General features: G+C 57.7%; 1 protein-coding gene across 4 annotated transcripts; it reads left to right on the forward strand.

Annotated features, from left to right (window-relative positions):
• Positions 1–186: 186 nt before the first annotated feature.
• On the forward strand, positions 187–16,034 carry TPST2 (tyrosylprotein sulfotransferase 2). 4 transcript variants are annotated; one of them, XM_030500707.1, is made up of 8 exons: positions 292–349; positions 7,921–7,988; positions 11,068–11,411; positions 11,547–11,974; positions 12,668–12,866; positions 13,817–13,867; positions 14,565–14,613; positions 15,489–16,034. In XM_030500707.1, the coding sequence occupies exons 3-7, from the start codon at positions 11,139–11,141 to the stop codon at positions 14,592–14,594; spliced, it is 981 nt and encodes a 326-aa protein (XP_030356567.1). In that variant the 5' UTR covers positions 292–349; positions 7,921–7,988; positions 11,068–11,138; the 3' UTR covers positions 14,595–14,613; positions 15,489–16,034. The 4 variants fall into 4 exon arrangements, with proteins under 4 accessions (XP_030356564.1, XP_030356567.1, XP_030356566.1 ...); XM_030500704.1 differs by having other exon boundaries at positions 187–349; positions 11,068–11,974; XM_030500706.1 differs by lacking the exon at positions 292–349 and adding an exon at positions 526–566 and having other exon boundaries at positions 11,068–11,974; positions 15,489–15,578.
• The last annotated feature ends 163 nt before the right edge of the window (positions 16,035–16,197 follow it).

The raw sequence follows: 16,197 nt of genomic DNA on the forward strand, positions 1-16,197 counted from the left end.
GACCGGCCCCCAGGCAGGACCCTGGTGAAGGCAGCATCACACGCGGGAAGGGGGCGATCCCGGGAGCGGCGGGACACGGCGGAGGGGGGGGTGTGCCGGTGCGCATCCGGCGCTGACCAATCAGCTGCGGTAATTGAGGCCCGTCAGAGCCCGGCTCCGGCTTCGCGGGCTCCTCCTTCCCGCGCTCCCGCCCCGTTACCGGCTGCGGCTCCGCGCCCCCGCGCGCGCTCCCGGTTGCCGCCGGCGCGGCGCATGCGCGGCCCGCGGGCGGCGCGGGGATCCCGGCCCGCCGTGCGCGTGACGTCGCCGCGTCTCGCGCCGCTCCGGGCCGGCGGCGGCGGCGGCCCCGGTGAGTGCAGCGGAGCGGGGGGGGCGGCACGGCGGGGAATGGCTCGGCTCGGCTCGGCTCGGCTCGGCTCGGCTCGGCGTGCTGCGCCGCTCCGGCACCGTGTGCTCCGCCGCTCCCGCCGCGGCGCCGGGCGGCATGTGACAGCGGCGCTCGGTGCTCGGTAGCGGCGCTCGATGCTCGGTAGCGGGCGGTGCGGGCGCTGAGAGCTCGGAGCTCGGTGGGTGGCAAGGTGCGCGGCGGTGGGGGGGTGGCAGCGGCGAGCGGGATACGGTGCGGGGTGCTCGGTGCGGGGGGTGCTGGGCGCGGGGTGCTCGGTGCGGGGTGCTCGGTGCGGGGAGTGCTGGGCGCGGGGTTCGTACCGTGCAGCACAGGGTGTGCGGAGGGTCATGCAGGGCGCTTGGTGCTCATCATGCAGCACCCGGTGCAGGATGCTCGGTGCAGGGTGCATACTGTGCAGCGCACGGTGTGCAGGGGGTCCTGCAGGGTGCTCGGTGCGGTGCAGGGTGCGTGCAGGGCAGTGCGCAGTGTGGAAGGCAGCACAAGGGTGCTTGGTGTGCATCGTCAGCGCATAGCGTGCAGTGCAGGGTGCTCAGTGCTGGGTGCTCCATGTACCAGTTTTTTCCCCTCATTCCTGCCTTCCGGCATGCTCCCCTCACCCCCGGTCTCCCTGCACCTTTTCGGGAGCCCAGCACCAGCACCTGTGCATCCCTGTACAGGACAGTGGTGTGAGAGCGGGCTCAAGCACGTTGCCCATTGGGAGGCACCCATGGGCTGGGGCTGTCTGTCCGTCCGTCCATGCAGGCACTCGGGGCTGCCCTCCACTGCTGGGGTGAGCGTGGCCTCCTGGGTGAGTGCTTGCGCCTATGGGTCTCCCTCAGCATCAGCCTCAACTTCTGGCACAGCAGGTTTGTGCAGCAGCTTCTGCTGGGGGGCTGCAGCATGTGTCCCTCGGCAGGGCTCCTGCGTGGCTGCGTCGGTGCCTCAGCCCACCCAAAACACCGATGCTGTCCCTGCCGTGCCCAGGTGCTGCGTGGTGGGGATGTGAGATCCATGCTGTGCCTGCAGCACGCTCAAGGACTCGTGGCCAGTGTCACCATCCCTGGCACTGCCGGCAGCACATGCTGGGCCGCAGCCTTCCACGGGAAGGACATGGTTTGCATCACATGAGGCTTTGTTCTGTCCCTCGCTGTGTTTGTTTGCATGTGTGGGTTCAGTCCAAAACACATCTCACAGCTTGAAACCCCCTCATGCATCTTCCCCTTTGCACAGCTGAGCTGCGCTCGTGCTCAGGAGCCGAGCGAGGGCGAGTGGAGAGATGAAAATGATTTGTGCTAACAGGGTTCCAAATTTGACGTTGCTTTTTTGGGAACACCGCAGCGCGCTCGTGGGGAGCCTGGCAAGTGCCAGCGCAGGTTCGGATGTGTCCTCGGTGTGGGTTTTGTGATGGTGCCCGGCTGCAGCCTGTGCATGTGGCACCCGGCAGGAGCAGACGTGCTGTGGTGCCTGCAGGGAGCCTGCAGGGTGCTGCTGGTGCGGGGCACTGAGCCTCCTGCGCTCTGTGGGTCAGTTCTGTGCCTGTGCGGGTGTTCGGGCAGTGCTGCTCCCCAGGGAAGCAGTGGCTGCCAGCTCCGGGCACCGCAGCATCGCTGCTGGGCCCAGCCATGAGAGCCGGGTCCATCCCTCATCATCTGATGGTGTGTCAGCCGAGCTGGGGCAGCCACCACCATGCTGCATCCAGCCTAAAGCCCCTCGCTCAGGGTGAGCAGCACCGTGTCCTGTAGCTGTGGCTGAGCCATGCAAGTCCTTCCCACATCGCCTGGAGCCGGTGCTGCAGCCGCATTAGGGGCACTGCTGCAGGGGCATATGGGTGAAATCGCACCCTCTGTGCTGGTGTGATGTCCCAGGCTGGGGTGCAGAGGCAGGAGCTGCCATGGGGTCTCTCCAGGATGGTGCCACTGCCTCCTCTGCTTGTAGGTTTTACAAATGGTATTGGCAATTTCTGTGCTATTTTAGGAAGATCCTTCCAAAAGCAGTTTGTGTTGCGGATAGGCTGAGCTGAGCCTTGGAGGGATGTGCGGGATGGCCGGAGCGCTGTGAAATGCACTGACTGTTGAGGATGTTTTGGAGAGAGAAAACAACCACCCGGCCATTGGTTTTATTTGGTGCTGTACAGAAGCATCTCCTGATGAATTTGTGGAGCATTAGGAAGCCTCAGCAGAACATGTTCCACTTTGGATTTCACAGCTCTCCGAGTGCAGGCAGCAAGTGTGAGGCTGTGTTGTCATCTGCCTGCTTTGTTTTATACCATTTTGAAGCCCTTAGTGCAGTCCTCCCAAGCTCTTATCTGCCTCCATATCACAGGGATTCTCCTCAAAGAAATCCTATCTGGAAGTGAACGAAGCTTTTTTCCCCCTTTCCATCCCCATGCGTCCGCGCTGGCCTCACCGTGCGGGCAGGAGCGTGGCTGCAGCGCTGCCCATAGGTGCCATGCGGCGTGCAGGAGGTCCCACCAGGAGCTGTTCCTCACAGGGTCTGCAGATAAGAACCGCCACCAGCAGCAGAGGGTTGCTCAATGCACAGAACTCAGAAGTGAAGCAAGTGGCTGCTTCCATTGTGCATTCCCTGGTGCGTGAGCCCAAGCTGAGATGGGGAATCCACAACGGGCTGCGGCACCGAGGTGCTGCTCCATGGGGAAGTGACCGCTGGCTTTCCAGCTCCAGGGCTGCTGCAGTGGGGCAGGGAGAAGCAGCTGGGGTTTTCCAGTGCTCCTGTCCCTGCTCCGTGCTGGATCCTGTGGCAGGGGAAGGCTGGCATGCGGAGTCAGCCCTCGGTGGCCCAGCATTTGCAGATGTAAATGGCAGCAGAGCTCACAGCTGGGCTCTGCAGACAGGAACTGAGCCGTGAAGCACTCGGATGTGCTGTTCAGGGTAATTTGTGTTACGGAGCAGCGCATCTCGGAAGGACCCAGTTCCTGTTCTGCCATCCATAGTTTCACCAGAAGAACCTCTCCCACGCCAGGGCTTGCATGTCCTCACTGGGGCTGTGCCTGCACACGGGCTTTGTACCGCATCGAGCAGGAAGCCACGTGTCCATCGTTGTTGAAGTCGGTGCTGGGCAGCACTCTGTGCCCTTCCCAAAATGACTGGCTTTGGGAAAACACCAAGTGCCTGCTCTTGTGGCAGCTGATGTGCTGAGCTATGGTGGAGATCCTGAGGCTGGTCCATGCTCGGGGCCATGTACCCACCGCACCAGGAGCCACGGGAGCAGGGACAGGGCTGAGCAGAGCAGGGATGCAGGCGGTGGGGCTGCCCGAGGGCGTGCGATGTGCCCCTCGGTCCACATCACCCTCTCCTCAGGCCGTGCCTGCAGCTCCGGGGATGGCTGGTGCTGCATGAGGAAATAAAATACTTTGATTTTGTTTCTTAAGCAAATTTGAGGTTTTGGGGTTTCTCTTGCAGAAACAATCTTTTATTTGCAAATCCCAGCTTTGTGCGTGCAAGAATGGATTTTGTTGAGACTCAGGGTTTGGCGTGTGGATTGGGAAAATATTGCTTTTGAAGATAGTCTTTTTTCCTAGCAGTTCCTCTTCTCTTTCTCCCTGTTGCATGTTGGGCTCTGACCACCCACATTCACATGGGGAATCTTTGTTCAGTTTTGGGAGGGAAGAGTTGTCTTTGCACTGAGCATGGTGAGTGAACCCGGTGGCTGCAGATGCCTTCATCCCCGGGGGCAGCGATGCAGAGTAATTAACAAAAGCTGAAGCTGTGAATTGGAGCTGGTTGATTAAAAGGCCGAGGTGTCCCTCAAGCACTGAGCTCCTGTCCCCATTTGGACAGTGGAGACCACGCCAATCCCCATCCATCACTGGGGTCACAGACACCCCTCCAGCTCTGGCACCCATCCCTTGTGGTACAGAGCAGTGCGGGGGGATTCTCCCTTCCCTGCCGGTATCCCCTCACCCTGCTGCACCTCCCAACCCTGCTCCTTGAGCCAGGGGGTACACGGTGAGCCCCTTCCCTCCTGGCTTTACCAGAGCTCTGCAGCGCGCGGTGGGTACGGTGGGTGCCTCCATCACCGTCTCCAGCCAGCAGCTTTCACTTCAGGCATTTCATAATTAATAAGCCAGTTTGAGACAAAAGCAGTTGCCCTACAGAGAGGTTGGCATTGGAAATGCTTTGGTTTCCATTGCCGGACGATGAAATGCCATTGCTGTGCTTGGAACGAGAGGTGGGTGGAGAAGATGCTGCAAATTGGTGGGATTTTTATTATTTCAGCAACACTGTAGCATTAGGCGGGATAATAAAATGTTTTTCTAATCATAACAGCCCCGAGGCAATAAACAAACAGGACATTTGTGCTGTGAAATGTCTGTTGATGTGATTTAGAGCCTGTTAAAGCAGGCTGGCACGCTGTGTGTGCTCCTGGCCAGCCCTCCCAGGGTGCTGTGCCGGGGTGCTCGGATGGGAACGCGCTGTGTGGCTCAGGGCTTCCACCTCAGCCTTTGCTCAAAGCTGGTATCCGATCCTCAGGGCATCAGATTCTGCTGGTTTATTTTTCTAGGTACTCAGCAGTGAGAATAAATTCCACATGTCCCTTCATTGTGCTTTGGGAGAAAAATGGTCTTTAGTGAAAGACCCTCGCCAGTGGCCTCTGGGCTGCAAGAATCGCAGAATCCCAGCCTGGTTTGTGTTGGAAGGGACCTTAAAGCTCCTCCAGCTCCAACCCCTGCCACGGGCAGGGACACCTTCCACTAGAGCAGGTTGCTCCAAGCCCCTGTGTCCAACCTGGCCTTGAACACTGCCAGGGATGGGGCAGCCACAGCTTCTCTGGGCAGCCTGTGCCAGCGCCTCAGCACCCTCAGAAGCGCCAGGGTTTGTGGCCTGCAGTGCATCTTTAGCTTTCATAAGCAAAAGCTGTTCAGCTCTCGATGTTGCTGTTCTCAGCACTTGGTGGGCTGAGAGCAGCTTCTTTCTGCTGAGCGCTGTAGGTGCCATCCAGCAGCTAATCTCACACACACAGAAGTGGGCTCTTCTCACCGCCTGCAGCCTCGGGCTGTCACTCGCTTTCATCAGAGGTTTGTACCGAGCTCCTGAGCGGCCGCAGCATCGCTTGCGGTGGCAGCAACCGTGGGGTGGGTCGGACCGTGCTCCTACAGGATGATCCCACTGGGATCGATCCTTGTGCTGGGGTGGATAAGCAGGAGCTGTGGGTTGTGCACTGAGGCTGGTGTCACGCTGGGGTGAACCCCAGCCATGGGCATGCAGCAGCAAGCAGGGATCGGTGTTTGTGCCGTGCTCGTTGCTACCCAGGATGCTCGTCCACATCCTAGTGAATGTTGTAACGTGTTGATCTGCTTTCGCTTGGGCTGCTTTGAAACTGAGGTGGAGAAACACCCCGTGCGTCTGCGTGCCAGCAGCTCGTCCTTCCTGCTCCTTGCGCCCTGCCAGCTCTTCCCGGTTTTCTTCCCTGAGGGCTCATTTGACCCCTCTCCTGTTTGCTCCTGCCTCCTCGAGGCATGAGCATCTCTGCCCTGCTAAGAGGCCTTGGGGTTTTGAAAAGCACATTAGAAGTTGCCACCAGGAGAGGCCCGGAGGAGCGCGGCTGCCTCCCCTTGGAGGTGACAGCGCTTCTGGGCACCCTCGGGCGAGCTGTGTTCATTTGTGTGTGAATGAGCTGGAGACTGTCAATTGAGGAATTGGATTTTGCTGATTTGCAAAGATGTGAGCTTAGATCTGTTGGGATATTTTTTGCTGACCACAGCTTCTGCTGCTGTCCCACCACAGAGACATCTGCAGTTCCTCATCCTTTTGTGAAGCACCAATGATTTGAGCTCAAGTTTTCCAGGCCACACCTACGTCTTTTGGGGAAGTTGCAGTTCACAGCAGTCATTTCTGGGAAAGCTTTAATGCAAAAGGCTTTTTATTTGATCATCTGGAGCTTCTTGTGGAAACCGGTTTTGCTGTTTGTTTGTGACACTTCGCTGCTCTAAAATAACAGACTCGAGATGTTGCTTCATCCCAGCAGATGGTCCCTGGCTGCACCAACATGGGGCTGCTCCCAGCACTGGTGGTGGCTTCCCCATTGCACAGCCGCAGGTGAAGGAGGAGGTGGAGGCTGCGGTGGGTTTGTGCTGGTGGCCGGTGGGGCGCTGCACGCGGTGGCACGCTGCACGCGGTGGCACGCTGCACACAGTGGCACGCTGCACGCGATGGCGCGCTGCACGCGATGGCATGCTGCACCGGCAGGAAGGAAGTCTGCAAGCGTGTGTTTGTGGCTGTGCACGGGTGAGAGCTGGAGCCGTTTCCGGAGCAGCGTGTCGCGGGGCTGGGCTGTCAAACCGCCGCAGCTCTGTGCACCAGGTCACTCGTGGTGCTGGTGAAGCACATCTGGGGATGCAGCTGCTGCTCTGCAGACCTGCAGCCCTGTCGGACCTGGGATCCCGTGGTGGATGGAGGCCAGGCTGGCACTGAGCAGGAAGCCTTGCAGGGAAGGAGGGCAATGCATGTGCTGCAGATAAGCTCCAGTAAAGTCCATGCTGGGTGGAGTTTCCCTCTGGTTTGCAATTAGTGCTGAAGTGGCCTTGTGACGTTCGGTGGCAGCCGGGCAGGGGAGGAGGAGGCTCTTGGGTGTCTGGAATAACAATTAGTGTCCGTGCTTGAAGTGTTCTCAAAACATCCTCCAAGGCCGGGACGCTGCTGTGCATCCAGGGGGAGCTGATTGTGGGAAGGGCCCAGCCACAGCAGCCCCATGACAAGCCTGTGGTCCCATGCACACACTGGGGGCAGGGTGCCACCCCTCCTGCTTCTCCCCAGCATGGGTGCAGTCCTTGTGGGTGCAGGTGTCGTGTCCTTGTGGGAAGCCTGGCATCCAGTCCAGTGTTCCCTATTGGAGGGATTTGCATGCTCTGAAGGTCCTCAGCGGGCGGTGAGGCTGGAGAGAGCTCTGCTCCTTGGGCTGGAGCCAGGGAGGTCCTGGCAGCTCCAAGTGCTGAGGTTGGCATCCCCGTGACCCACCATTCCTGGAGAGTCCTCTGGGCCCCATCTCCTCTTGCTGTTACTGCTCTGGGGACTTTGTCCATAGTCTGACTTTTGCCTGATTCCAGCACTTGTACCAAAGCCTGCAGCAGGCAAGTCTGGAGCTGCTTCCTCTGGGACAGGCTCTTGCGCCAGTCGCTTGTATGTGATGGAAACGTGCCATGTCCGGACTGTTGTCCCCCGGGGTTTAAACATCCCATCTGCTCTTGCTGGCCTGGGGCTGCTCCCTTCCAGGAGCCTTCACTTCCTAAAGGAGCAGCCGCCTTCCCGCTTCCCTCCATGTCATCTTCTGGCTCAGCCGTGTGAATGCCGTTGTGGTGAAGTGGTGCTGGCGCCAGGTCGCAGGCATGCCTGTGCTTTGTCTGGTTCCCAGCACTGACCAGGAGCTGGGACCACTGGGATCACCCTTCCCCTGGGCTCGCAGGGGGCCTGTGGGCAGGAGGGGAAGGTGCCGAGCAGGAGAGCATCACCCATCACTGCACACAGATGTGTGTGACAACTAAACAAATCAACATTGTGCCTTTTCTTCCCCATCAGGTACTTTCATGGCCACCGGTGTTTCAGCATGAAGCTTGGCTAGAGCAGAATGGACTTACTGGGGAGAGGTAAGCACGTTTGGAGGGTACATCCCAGAGCAGTTGATTCCCCTGTGGTGCTGGGTGGGTGAATATTTCATACATCTGCCCACCCCACTGCTGCTGCCTTGTTAATATTGCATTGCCTTTGCAAGCTGACAAGAAAGAGTTGAAGCCTTGTTTGTACTAATGTCCCATCAGCATGCGAAATGAGGAAGGCTTTCTGCCTGTCATACCTCTTGTGCACTCGTTTGTCACTGCTCTGCTGGCACTTCCCCACCAGCTCCATCCTCCCCATGTTCCCTGCTCTCGTACCAGCCTTTCCCTGCTGCACTTGGGGCTTCAGCCCAGGGTTGGCTGCTGTGCTTTGGTTTCTGCTCCCCATCACCAGCTGCTCTGATTTTCCTGCCACAATATGCAAGAGAAGCCCTGAGAGCTCCCTAAATCCTGTGGGAGTGGAGGGTTCTCGGATGCAGCTTGGGCATTTGAAGGACCACAATGTCATCTGACCAGGCAGCTGTGCCACTTAATTGTGTTGTGATGTTTTCCACCAGAATTCTGCTGTGGAGCAATTATCCATCCCTCTTCTCTCATAGATTAATAAGCTCCATAAATTCTGGGAAATTCTCAGTGGGGAGTAGCACGAAAGAGTTGAAAATAACCTGGGATTGTTGGCGGTTGCTCCGCAGACCGTGCTGAGCACTCTCACGGGCACACACTCATGGATGCTTGTTCAGCCTGCCCGGGTACGGAAGGGTAATCCCACCAGAGGGGTTTGTTCCGCTTTAGCCCTCCCGGCGCCCATGGCTGCTGTGCTGGGGCAGAGCAGGGCTGCTGTGCAGTGGGAGCAGTGTGTGCTGCAGCAGTGGGGAGAGGCGGGAGCACAGCAGGAGGGCGAAGCTCTGCTCCTCGGCGTCAGCACCAGCCTCTCTGTCTTCCCGCTGTCCCACAGCAGAGCCAGAGCTTCCCATGCACGCTGGTGGCGTGGCCAGGCCCGGAGGGAGCTGTGTCTGCCCTGGTCAGGCAGGCAGGATGATCCCTAGGGACATGCCACTTTGTCCCGCCGGATACTGCCGGCACAGAGCCGGTACCACCGGCTCCCATCCAGCCTCCTGCCTGACAGCAAAATGAGAGAGTCCCTTTGTTCCCTCCCGTGGCTGCTGGGAGCATCTCGGTGGGAAAGGCTCTCTGGAGGCGTTTTTTGCGGAGAACAGAGCACTTCTGTGCTCCCAGCCTCCCTTTTGGACTGCAGCTCTTGCCTGCGAGTCAGCCTGGCTTGGGCTGCTTGGCTGTAATTGTTCCAGTTGGCCCTAAATCCTGACTGCCCCGGCTATGTGCACTGGAATGGGTTTTGTGCACTGAACTGGGTCTTGCAGCATTTGCAGTTATTTTTAGGGTGAAGCTTTGAGTAAACTTACATGACTGAAACAGATGAAGATAGTGGGAAGGAGCAGAGCAGTGCTTGTCTTTTTAATGGGTCTGACTCTGTGCTTGGTGCTGCAAAAATGCCAGAGCTGTTTGGTTTTCCCTCTGATTTACATCTAAACAAATCATGGAATCCCAGCCTGGTTTGGGTTGGAAGGAACCTTAAAGCTCCTCCAGCTCCAACCCCCTGCCACGGGCAGGGACACCTTCCACTAGAGCAGGTTGCTCCAAGCCCCATCCAACCTGACCAGCATGGACCAGATGGACCAGCACTTGACATTTTGACTTCTATATAGTGTATGGGCATGCATCTGTTTAACCTCAGTATGTCAACCAAGCAGTTGGCATCCTGTTTAACAGGATGTTCACAGTGGTGCTAAAGAGCCACAAAAATCGTTTTGGTGATGCTGTTCCTTTGCCGCTGGGATGGGAGAACATGTACCTGGGTGGGCAGAGGCCCATTACCTGAGTCATGGTAAGGGATGGTATGAGCAGAAGTGGGTAACACAGAGTGGGTGATGGTGAGGAGATGACACTTCGCTGTGGGTAGATGGAGCAGGATGTCAGGGCTGGAAGGGGATGGAGAGAGTCCCGGAATGCCTGGATGGCTCTGGGCTGCCTGTGCTGGCAGGTAGGGCTGGGGCAGGGAGGCTGCTGGCTCTGGAGTGGCTCTCCTGCCTGCTGCCTGCTTGCTCCCTGCCTGCTCCCTGCCCCTAAGGGCCGTCACACCATCCGCTGCTAAATGTGCTCTTTCATGGAGAGAGTTGAGAGGAGAAGCCGCTTTTTGAAGCAGTTTTTGGCCTGTCAGCAAAAGAAAGCAGACGGACGCCTCGTTCCTGCCCCTCCGCTCGGCTCCCGCCCCGGCCACATAATCACACAGATCTGGAACTGCCGGGAGAGCCCAGGGCAGGATTGCAAAACCTGCGGCACCGCCGGGGCGGGCGGGAAGCGGTGCCAGCCCTCGCAGGGGGCCTGGGGCGGGCAGCGGGGCAGCGGCTTCCTCCTGCGTCCCACCGAGACACAGAACAAAGCCTCTCGGTGCCAGATGAGGTCTTCGAGGGTTCTGTGTAAGGTCAGTCCCAGAGGAAGGGCGTTCAGCGCGGACTCGCTGTCCTGCTGCTCACATGGTTTAATTTCTCGCAGCGTTTCATTCTCATGGGTAACTGCTTCTCCTGACTCAGACCCTTAAAACTGGCATGAGTTTGCTATTATTTCAGCTTTCCCCTCTCCCCTGCAACAGCACATTGAAACTGAAGAAAGCACAGAGAGGTGCTGAGAGAAGTGAGAAAACAGTGCTGAGCTCAGTTTGGGAAGGCAGGAGAGCTGCAGGGAGGGTTTGGGCTTCATCTAGGATGGAACAGGCTCTCTACAAAGATTTTTCTTGTAAGGACTGACCGGCTGCATGGTCCCTCCTGTCTGAAACATTGCTGGGGCTTTGCTCCAGCTGTAAACCTGTGTTTCTGGGTACACAAACTGTGCAGAAATAATCTCTTTGGGTGTGCTCCGAGACAGACTTTAATTACTCCTTCAGAAGGCACCTAGCCTGGAAGTTGCTGATAAGTGGAAGAGGTGATGAAAGCCTGGGGTGGTGTCAGCATCCCAAAGGAGCCGGGCTGGACACTGAGGTGCTGTAGGGGCTGGGCTGGGATCCTGCTCCTCTGACCACACTGTGTTTCTCTTGTAGATGCCTGCTTGGATGAACACTTGCTAGCTGAGAGCTGAAGCGTGATCACCAGCCTGTGCAAGCAGAAGAGGATGCGGGTCACCATGAGGAGGGTGCTGCTGGTGGTGGGCTCGGTGGTCGCCCTAATGGTGACTCTGCACCTTGGCCAGCAGGTCCTGGAGTGCCAGCAGGTCCTGAGCGAGCGGAGGCACAGGCTGATGAGACCGGAGAACGAGGAGCTGGTCATGATGGACTCCAACCACGTCGAGTACCGCTACAGCAAGGAGATGCCGCTGATATTCATCGGCGGGGTCCCGCGCAGCGGCACGACGCTGATGAGGGCCATGCTGGACGCGCACCCCGAGGTACGCTGCGGGGAGGAGACCCGCATCATCCCGCGCGTGCTGGCCATGCGGCAGGCATGGTCCAAGTCGGGGCGGGAGAAGATGCGCCTGGACGAGGCCGGGGTGACGGACCAGGTTCTGGATGCTGCTATGCAGGCCTTCATCCTGGAGGTGATCGCCAAGCACGGCGAGCCAGCGCGGTACCTGTGTAACAAGGACCCCTTCACGCTGAAGTCCTCCGTGTACCTGTCCAGGCTGTTCCCCAATTCCAAATTCCTCCTGATGGTTCGAGACGGCCGCGCTTCGGTCCACTCCATGATCACACGGAAGGTGACCATCGCGGGCTTCGACCTCAACAGCTACCGGGACTGCCTGACCAAGTGGAACAAAGCCATCGAGGTGATGTACTCGCAGTGCCTGGAGATCGGGCGCTCCCGCTGCCTGCCCGTCTACTACGAGCAGCTGGTGCTGCACCCCGAGCAGTCCATGCACGCCATCATGAAGTTCCTGGACATCTCCTGGAGCGACACGGTGCTGCACCACGAGGAGCTCATCGGGAAGCCCGGCGGGGTGTCGCTGTCCAAGTGAGTGCCTCAGCTCCTGCCTCAGCTCTTTGAGGAGCATTTTCTTACATGAAGCAGGTCAAGGCTAAAACCGAGGGCAGAGAGGCGTTGCTTGTGTTTAGGCATGGTTTCCAGGGGCAGAAGTGGCAGCACATCCAGTTTTACTGCACTAGGTTGTGTGTTTCTGAGGAAAGGCGTTTAATACTAACAATCTGCTGTTCCCAACAGAGCAGCTTTTAGGAACAGGTGACCATTTTATTAATGCATCTTGGCAGCACAGAGCTTTGGTCTCTAATTTGACAGGAACTGCTTACTCTGAAACACGAGCTCTTTAATGCCTCTTTTCTCCTCCTGTCCACAAATACCTTCTTAGAGCAATTAGTTTTGCTGCTAATGAACAGCATTCAGGGGTGAGCAGCAGAGCTTGCCAGCTTTGGTTGCAGGGTAAAAGCAATACCTGCTCTGCAGAGGCACACCCCAGCACTCCCTCCCTGCTGGCCTGGCGTGCCAGGGTGCTTGTCTTCTCCTGCTTTCTTTTCCTCTTTCATTCCCCAAACCCAGTGTGGGATGATCCCCCCACAGAGGGGACCCAGCCTATGGGGTGCATTGGGAGTGCAGTGGTGAATGTAGCCAAGGGCTGTTGTGTCTGAGCCCAGCCTGTGCGTGAAATCCAACCTTAGCATCTTCTTTTATTCCTTTATTGCTTCCCCTCAGGATAGAGAGATCAACAGACCAGGTCATCAAGCCGGTGAACATGGAGGCGTTATCCAAATGGATCGGGCACATCCCGGGGGATGTGCTGCAGGACATGGCCCACATCGCGCCCATGCTGGCCAGGCTCGGCTACGACCCCTACGCCAACCCCCCCAACTACGGCCACCCCGACCCCTTGGTTGTCAACAACACGCACAGAGTGAGTGTCGTGGGGCTGTGGGTCTCTGCACCCCCGGGGCCCTCTGGAGCCAAAGGGGCTGCTGAACCGAGTCGGGAAAGAGCCAGGAAGAAGCAGCTTCTTCCCGTGGGAGGCTGGGAACACAGACACACTGGGGTGGTGTCGAAACGGCTGGGTGCAGATGGAGGCTGATGGTGCTTGCTGTGGTTTGGTGCTGGTGCTGGCTTCTTCTGTTGTGACTGATACTGACCCTTGTCCCTCCCTGCTCCAGCCCTGCTCCGGCCCGGCCGTGGGAGCTGCTGGTTGGATGATGTTATTGGGGTGTGCAGCTGCAGGCGCTGCGCCCGCTCTGGCGCAGGAGCAGCCACGGGCTGTGCTGAGTCCCGCGGCCCAGCAGCCCCTCCCCGGCCCCATGAGGACGGCGAGTGGAGGCTCGTCATGCGTTTGGGCAAAACCAGCCGTTTTTTGTGAATATTGACTCATGTTCCTGGAGCAGAACTGGAAGGGAGAAGCTGCAGAGCCACAGACAGCAGTTACTGAACACAGGGAGTTTCTAGTGCTTCGGGGTGGACCAGGTTCCTCCCTGAGGCTGGACTTTGCAGCCCCATGACAGTGCTTGTAATTTGGGTGAACCCTTTGGGTCACTGGCATGGACCTTTCAGTACTTCTTGGGGTGAATTTGGAGAACTGGCATGATAATAAGGACTAAAATAGTCTCTCCTTCTAGGCTAAGGGAGGAGCCAGAGAGCTGCTTGTGTCAGTTCCCTGCCCCAGCAGGATGCTGCTCCCTGTCTTTGCTCACAGTCAGGGCAGAGGAAACCTGCTTTTGCCCCAGTGCAGCACCACAGTGTAGGACAAACACCCATCAGGGTATTTCAGCAGGTTCAGCTACACTGGGACATGAGAAGGACTTGCCGATGCAGATAGAGCCGCTACACCAGGAGGGTCACTCCAGTTTTCTCTTTCCATAGGTTTTAAAGGGGGATTATAAAACGCCAGCCAATCTGAAAGGTCATCCACAGGTAAGAGCATCTGCCGTCCCTTTGGGGTTTGTTAATCCTGGGGGCCTGATCCCTTGCTCCTTCTTACGGACGTTTGCGGGCTGGCAGCAGCCACGGGCACTGTCCCTGCTCTGCCCTCGGTCCCTGGGGACGATGGGGCTGCCCTTCCTGCTCCCACCCGCCACTCCTTGGCTGTTGCTGTCCTGCGTGTCCAGTGCTCCTCAGACCCTGCTCATTCACCTCTGCCACCTCCTCCCGGGCTGCTCGTGTGTGTTTTGGTGCTGTGGAGTTCTGTGTTCACTCGTTGGAAACTTGTGCTCCTCATTCTCTTTAAGACACTTTCTGTCTTGCTCTTTGCTCCAAAACTCCTAATGTTTTTCTTGCCACGGGTCTTGCCTGCCTTGGGGAAGGGTGGCTTGTCTGATTTACAGGTTACAGGTAGGTCTTGTACCGGGGTGATGGTGTTCAGGTGTCAAAAATGGGGCTCCTTCCCTAAAGATTAGTGCTTGAAGATGGTTACTAACCATTGTGTAGTGCAGAGCAGTCCAACAGCGGGGACAGCAGTGAGGCGAGAGGCTGCAGGCTGCCGCTTCCCTGCCCTCGTGCTGCTTTCTGTGCCCTAAACATTCCCTTGTCTTGCTGCTGGGAACACAGTGGGGATGGTTTGAGGTGCAGTTGGTGTCTAAAAGCTGACCCTTGTGTTTCCGGGCTGTTGCAGGTGGCTCAGAACACATCATCCTCTCACTAAGAAAATTAATGATTTCCAGGTAAGACCTTGCACTTCAGTTTGGGATGGGGTGAACTCTTGTGCTGCTGCAGGGTCAGCGTCCTGCTTGTGTAATTCCTGTGCTGTGGATTAGCCAGGCTGCTCCAGGCACGCTCGTATCGCCACTGGTCTCCTTCACACTGGCTCCCGCTCCTCAGAACAGCGCTGTTGTGTGAGATGGTTTGTCAGAAAGCCTTTTCCAAGCGCTGGAAACAGCCTTACTTCAGCAAAGGCACAATCAGCCACTCGGGAGGGTCATTCCTGAGTGTCCCCGCAGGGAGCCTTGACATGGGATGTGGAAAGGCAGAGCTGAGCCGAGCTGCTCCCCGGCTGCCTCCTGGGACGTGCCGTGGGCCTGGGGAAGGGGAGATAAAAGCAGCCACATGCGTTGTCAGCTTGGAAAACAAAAGCTGCCGCCCGGGGTTGTGCTGCAGACGCAGCCATTGATGTGTCGGGTGATTTTCCATCTCCCTCCTCAGCAAACCTCTGCGCTGAAACGTGGAATCTCTTTTCTTTCTGGCAGTGTTCAAGGCCAGGTTGGACACAGGGGCTTGGAGCAACCTGCTCTAGTGGAAGGTGTCCCTGCCCATGGCAGGGGGTTGGAACTGGAGGAGCTTTAAGGTCCCTTCCTACACAAACCAGTCTGTGGTTCTTACTAAAAATGACCCTTTAAAAACTAGTTTCTATGTAAAAGCAGTATATTTTGCTAAAAAACAAGATCAGAAGCATCGAGTGAGAGTAGGGGTTGGGTGCCCTTCATCCTGGAGCTGGGACTTGGTTTCTTCCTACCCATTTTTTGTGTCATGGCTGCTTTAAAACCATTCATTGGCACCCAGAGGGGATCCTGCTCCTGAGGCTGTTGTTTCTCTCTTCCAGAATGCTGCAAATGGCCTTTTCTTGCCCAACAAAGAAGAGTTTGCGATGGCACCAGTGGAAATCGGTTATCCAAGCATATTGCTTGCTAATCCTATTGCCAAAAGGACTGCTCCTCGGGAACGTGTTTGCATTTATTTGCAAAGCCCGAACGTTCTGCGCGTCGGGCCCCGGGATCCCCGGGATGCGCAGGGGTGTGCGCTGGGAAGGGTCTGTGTGCCGTGCCCGGAGCACTCGTGTGGTCACACTTGGGTGTCTGTGCCGTGTTCTCTGCTCGGGGGTCTGCGATGGCACCGGAGCCCCCCATGGAGCCTTTGGGAGCCCCTTTCGTACCGTTGGGAGCCCCATGGAGCCTTTGGGTGCCCCTTTGGAGCCCTTGGGAGCCCCTTTGGAACCTTTGGGTGCCCCTTTGGGAGCCCCTTGGAGCCCTTTGTCGTGCGAGTGCCCCCCAGCCCTTCACTGTCCCTTTCAGAGGCTATTGCAGAGTTAATATATGAGCCCATCCCGCCTCCTTGCCCCGTTGTCCACCATTAAAGTGTTGTTTAATAACGTCGTTGTAATAACGTTGTTCCAAGAGCCCTGCGCATCACACGCACCTCCCAGCCGCGGGGGGGCAGGCTGCCAAACCATAGAGGAGCGGCGGTTGAAAGGCCCCGGAGGGGCGCTCTCTCTTTACTCTATGGTTGTGGGCGCGGCTTCCGGGCGGGGCCGG

This window comes from Strigops habroptila, chromosome 11 (assembly GCF_004027225.2).
Source record: "Strigops habroptila isolate Jane chromosome 11, bStrHab1.2.pri, whole genome shotgun sequence".
Classification (NCBI taxonomy): domain Eukaryota; kingdom Metazoa; phylum Chordata; class Aves; order Psittaciformes; family Psittacidae; genus Strigops; species Strigops habroptila.

Bases quoted from the DNA above. Each gene is read 5' to 3' on its own strand.
- TPST2 (XM_030500704.1), top strand. From the start codon at position 11,139: ATGCGGGTCACCATGAGGAGGGTGCTGCTGGTGGTGGGCTCGGTGGTC. The intron at 11,975-12,667 runs GTGAGTGCCTCA...GCTTCCCCTCAG, and splicing joins GGCGGGGTGTCGCTGTCCAA to GATAGAGAGATCAACAGACC. The intron at 12,867-13,816 runs GTGAGTGTCGTG...CTCTTTCCATAG, and splicing joins TTGTCAACAACACGCACAGA to GTTTTAAAGGGGGATTATAA.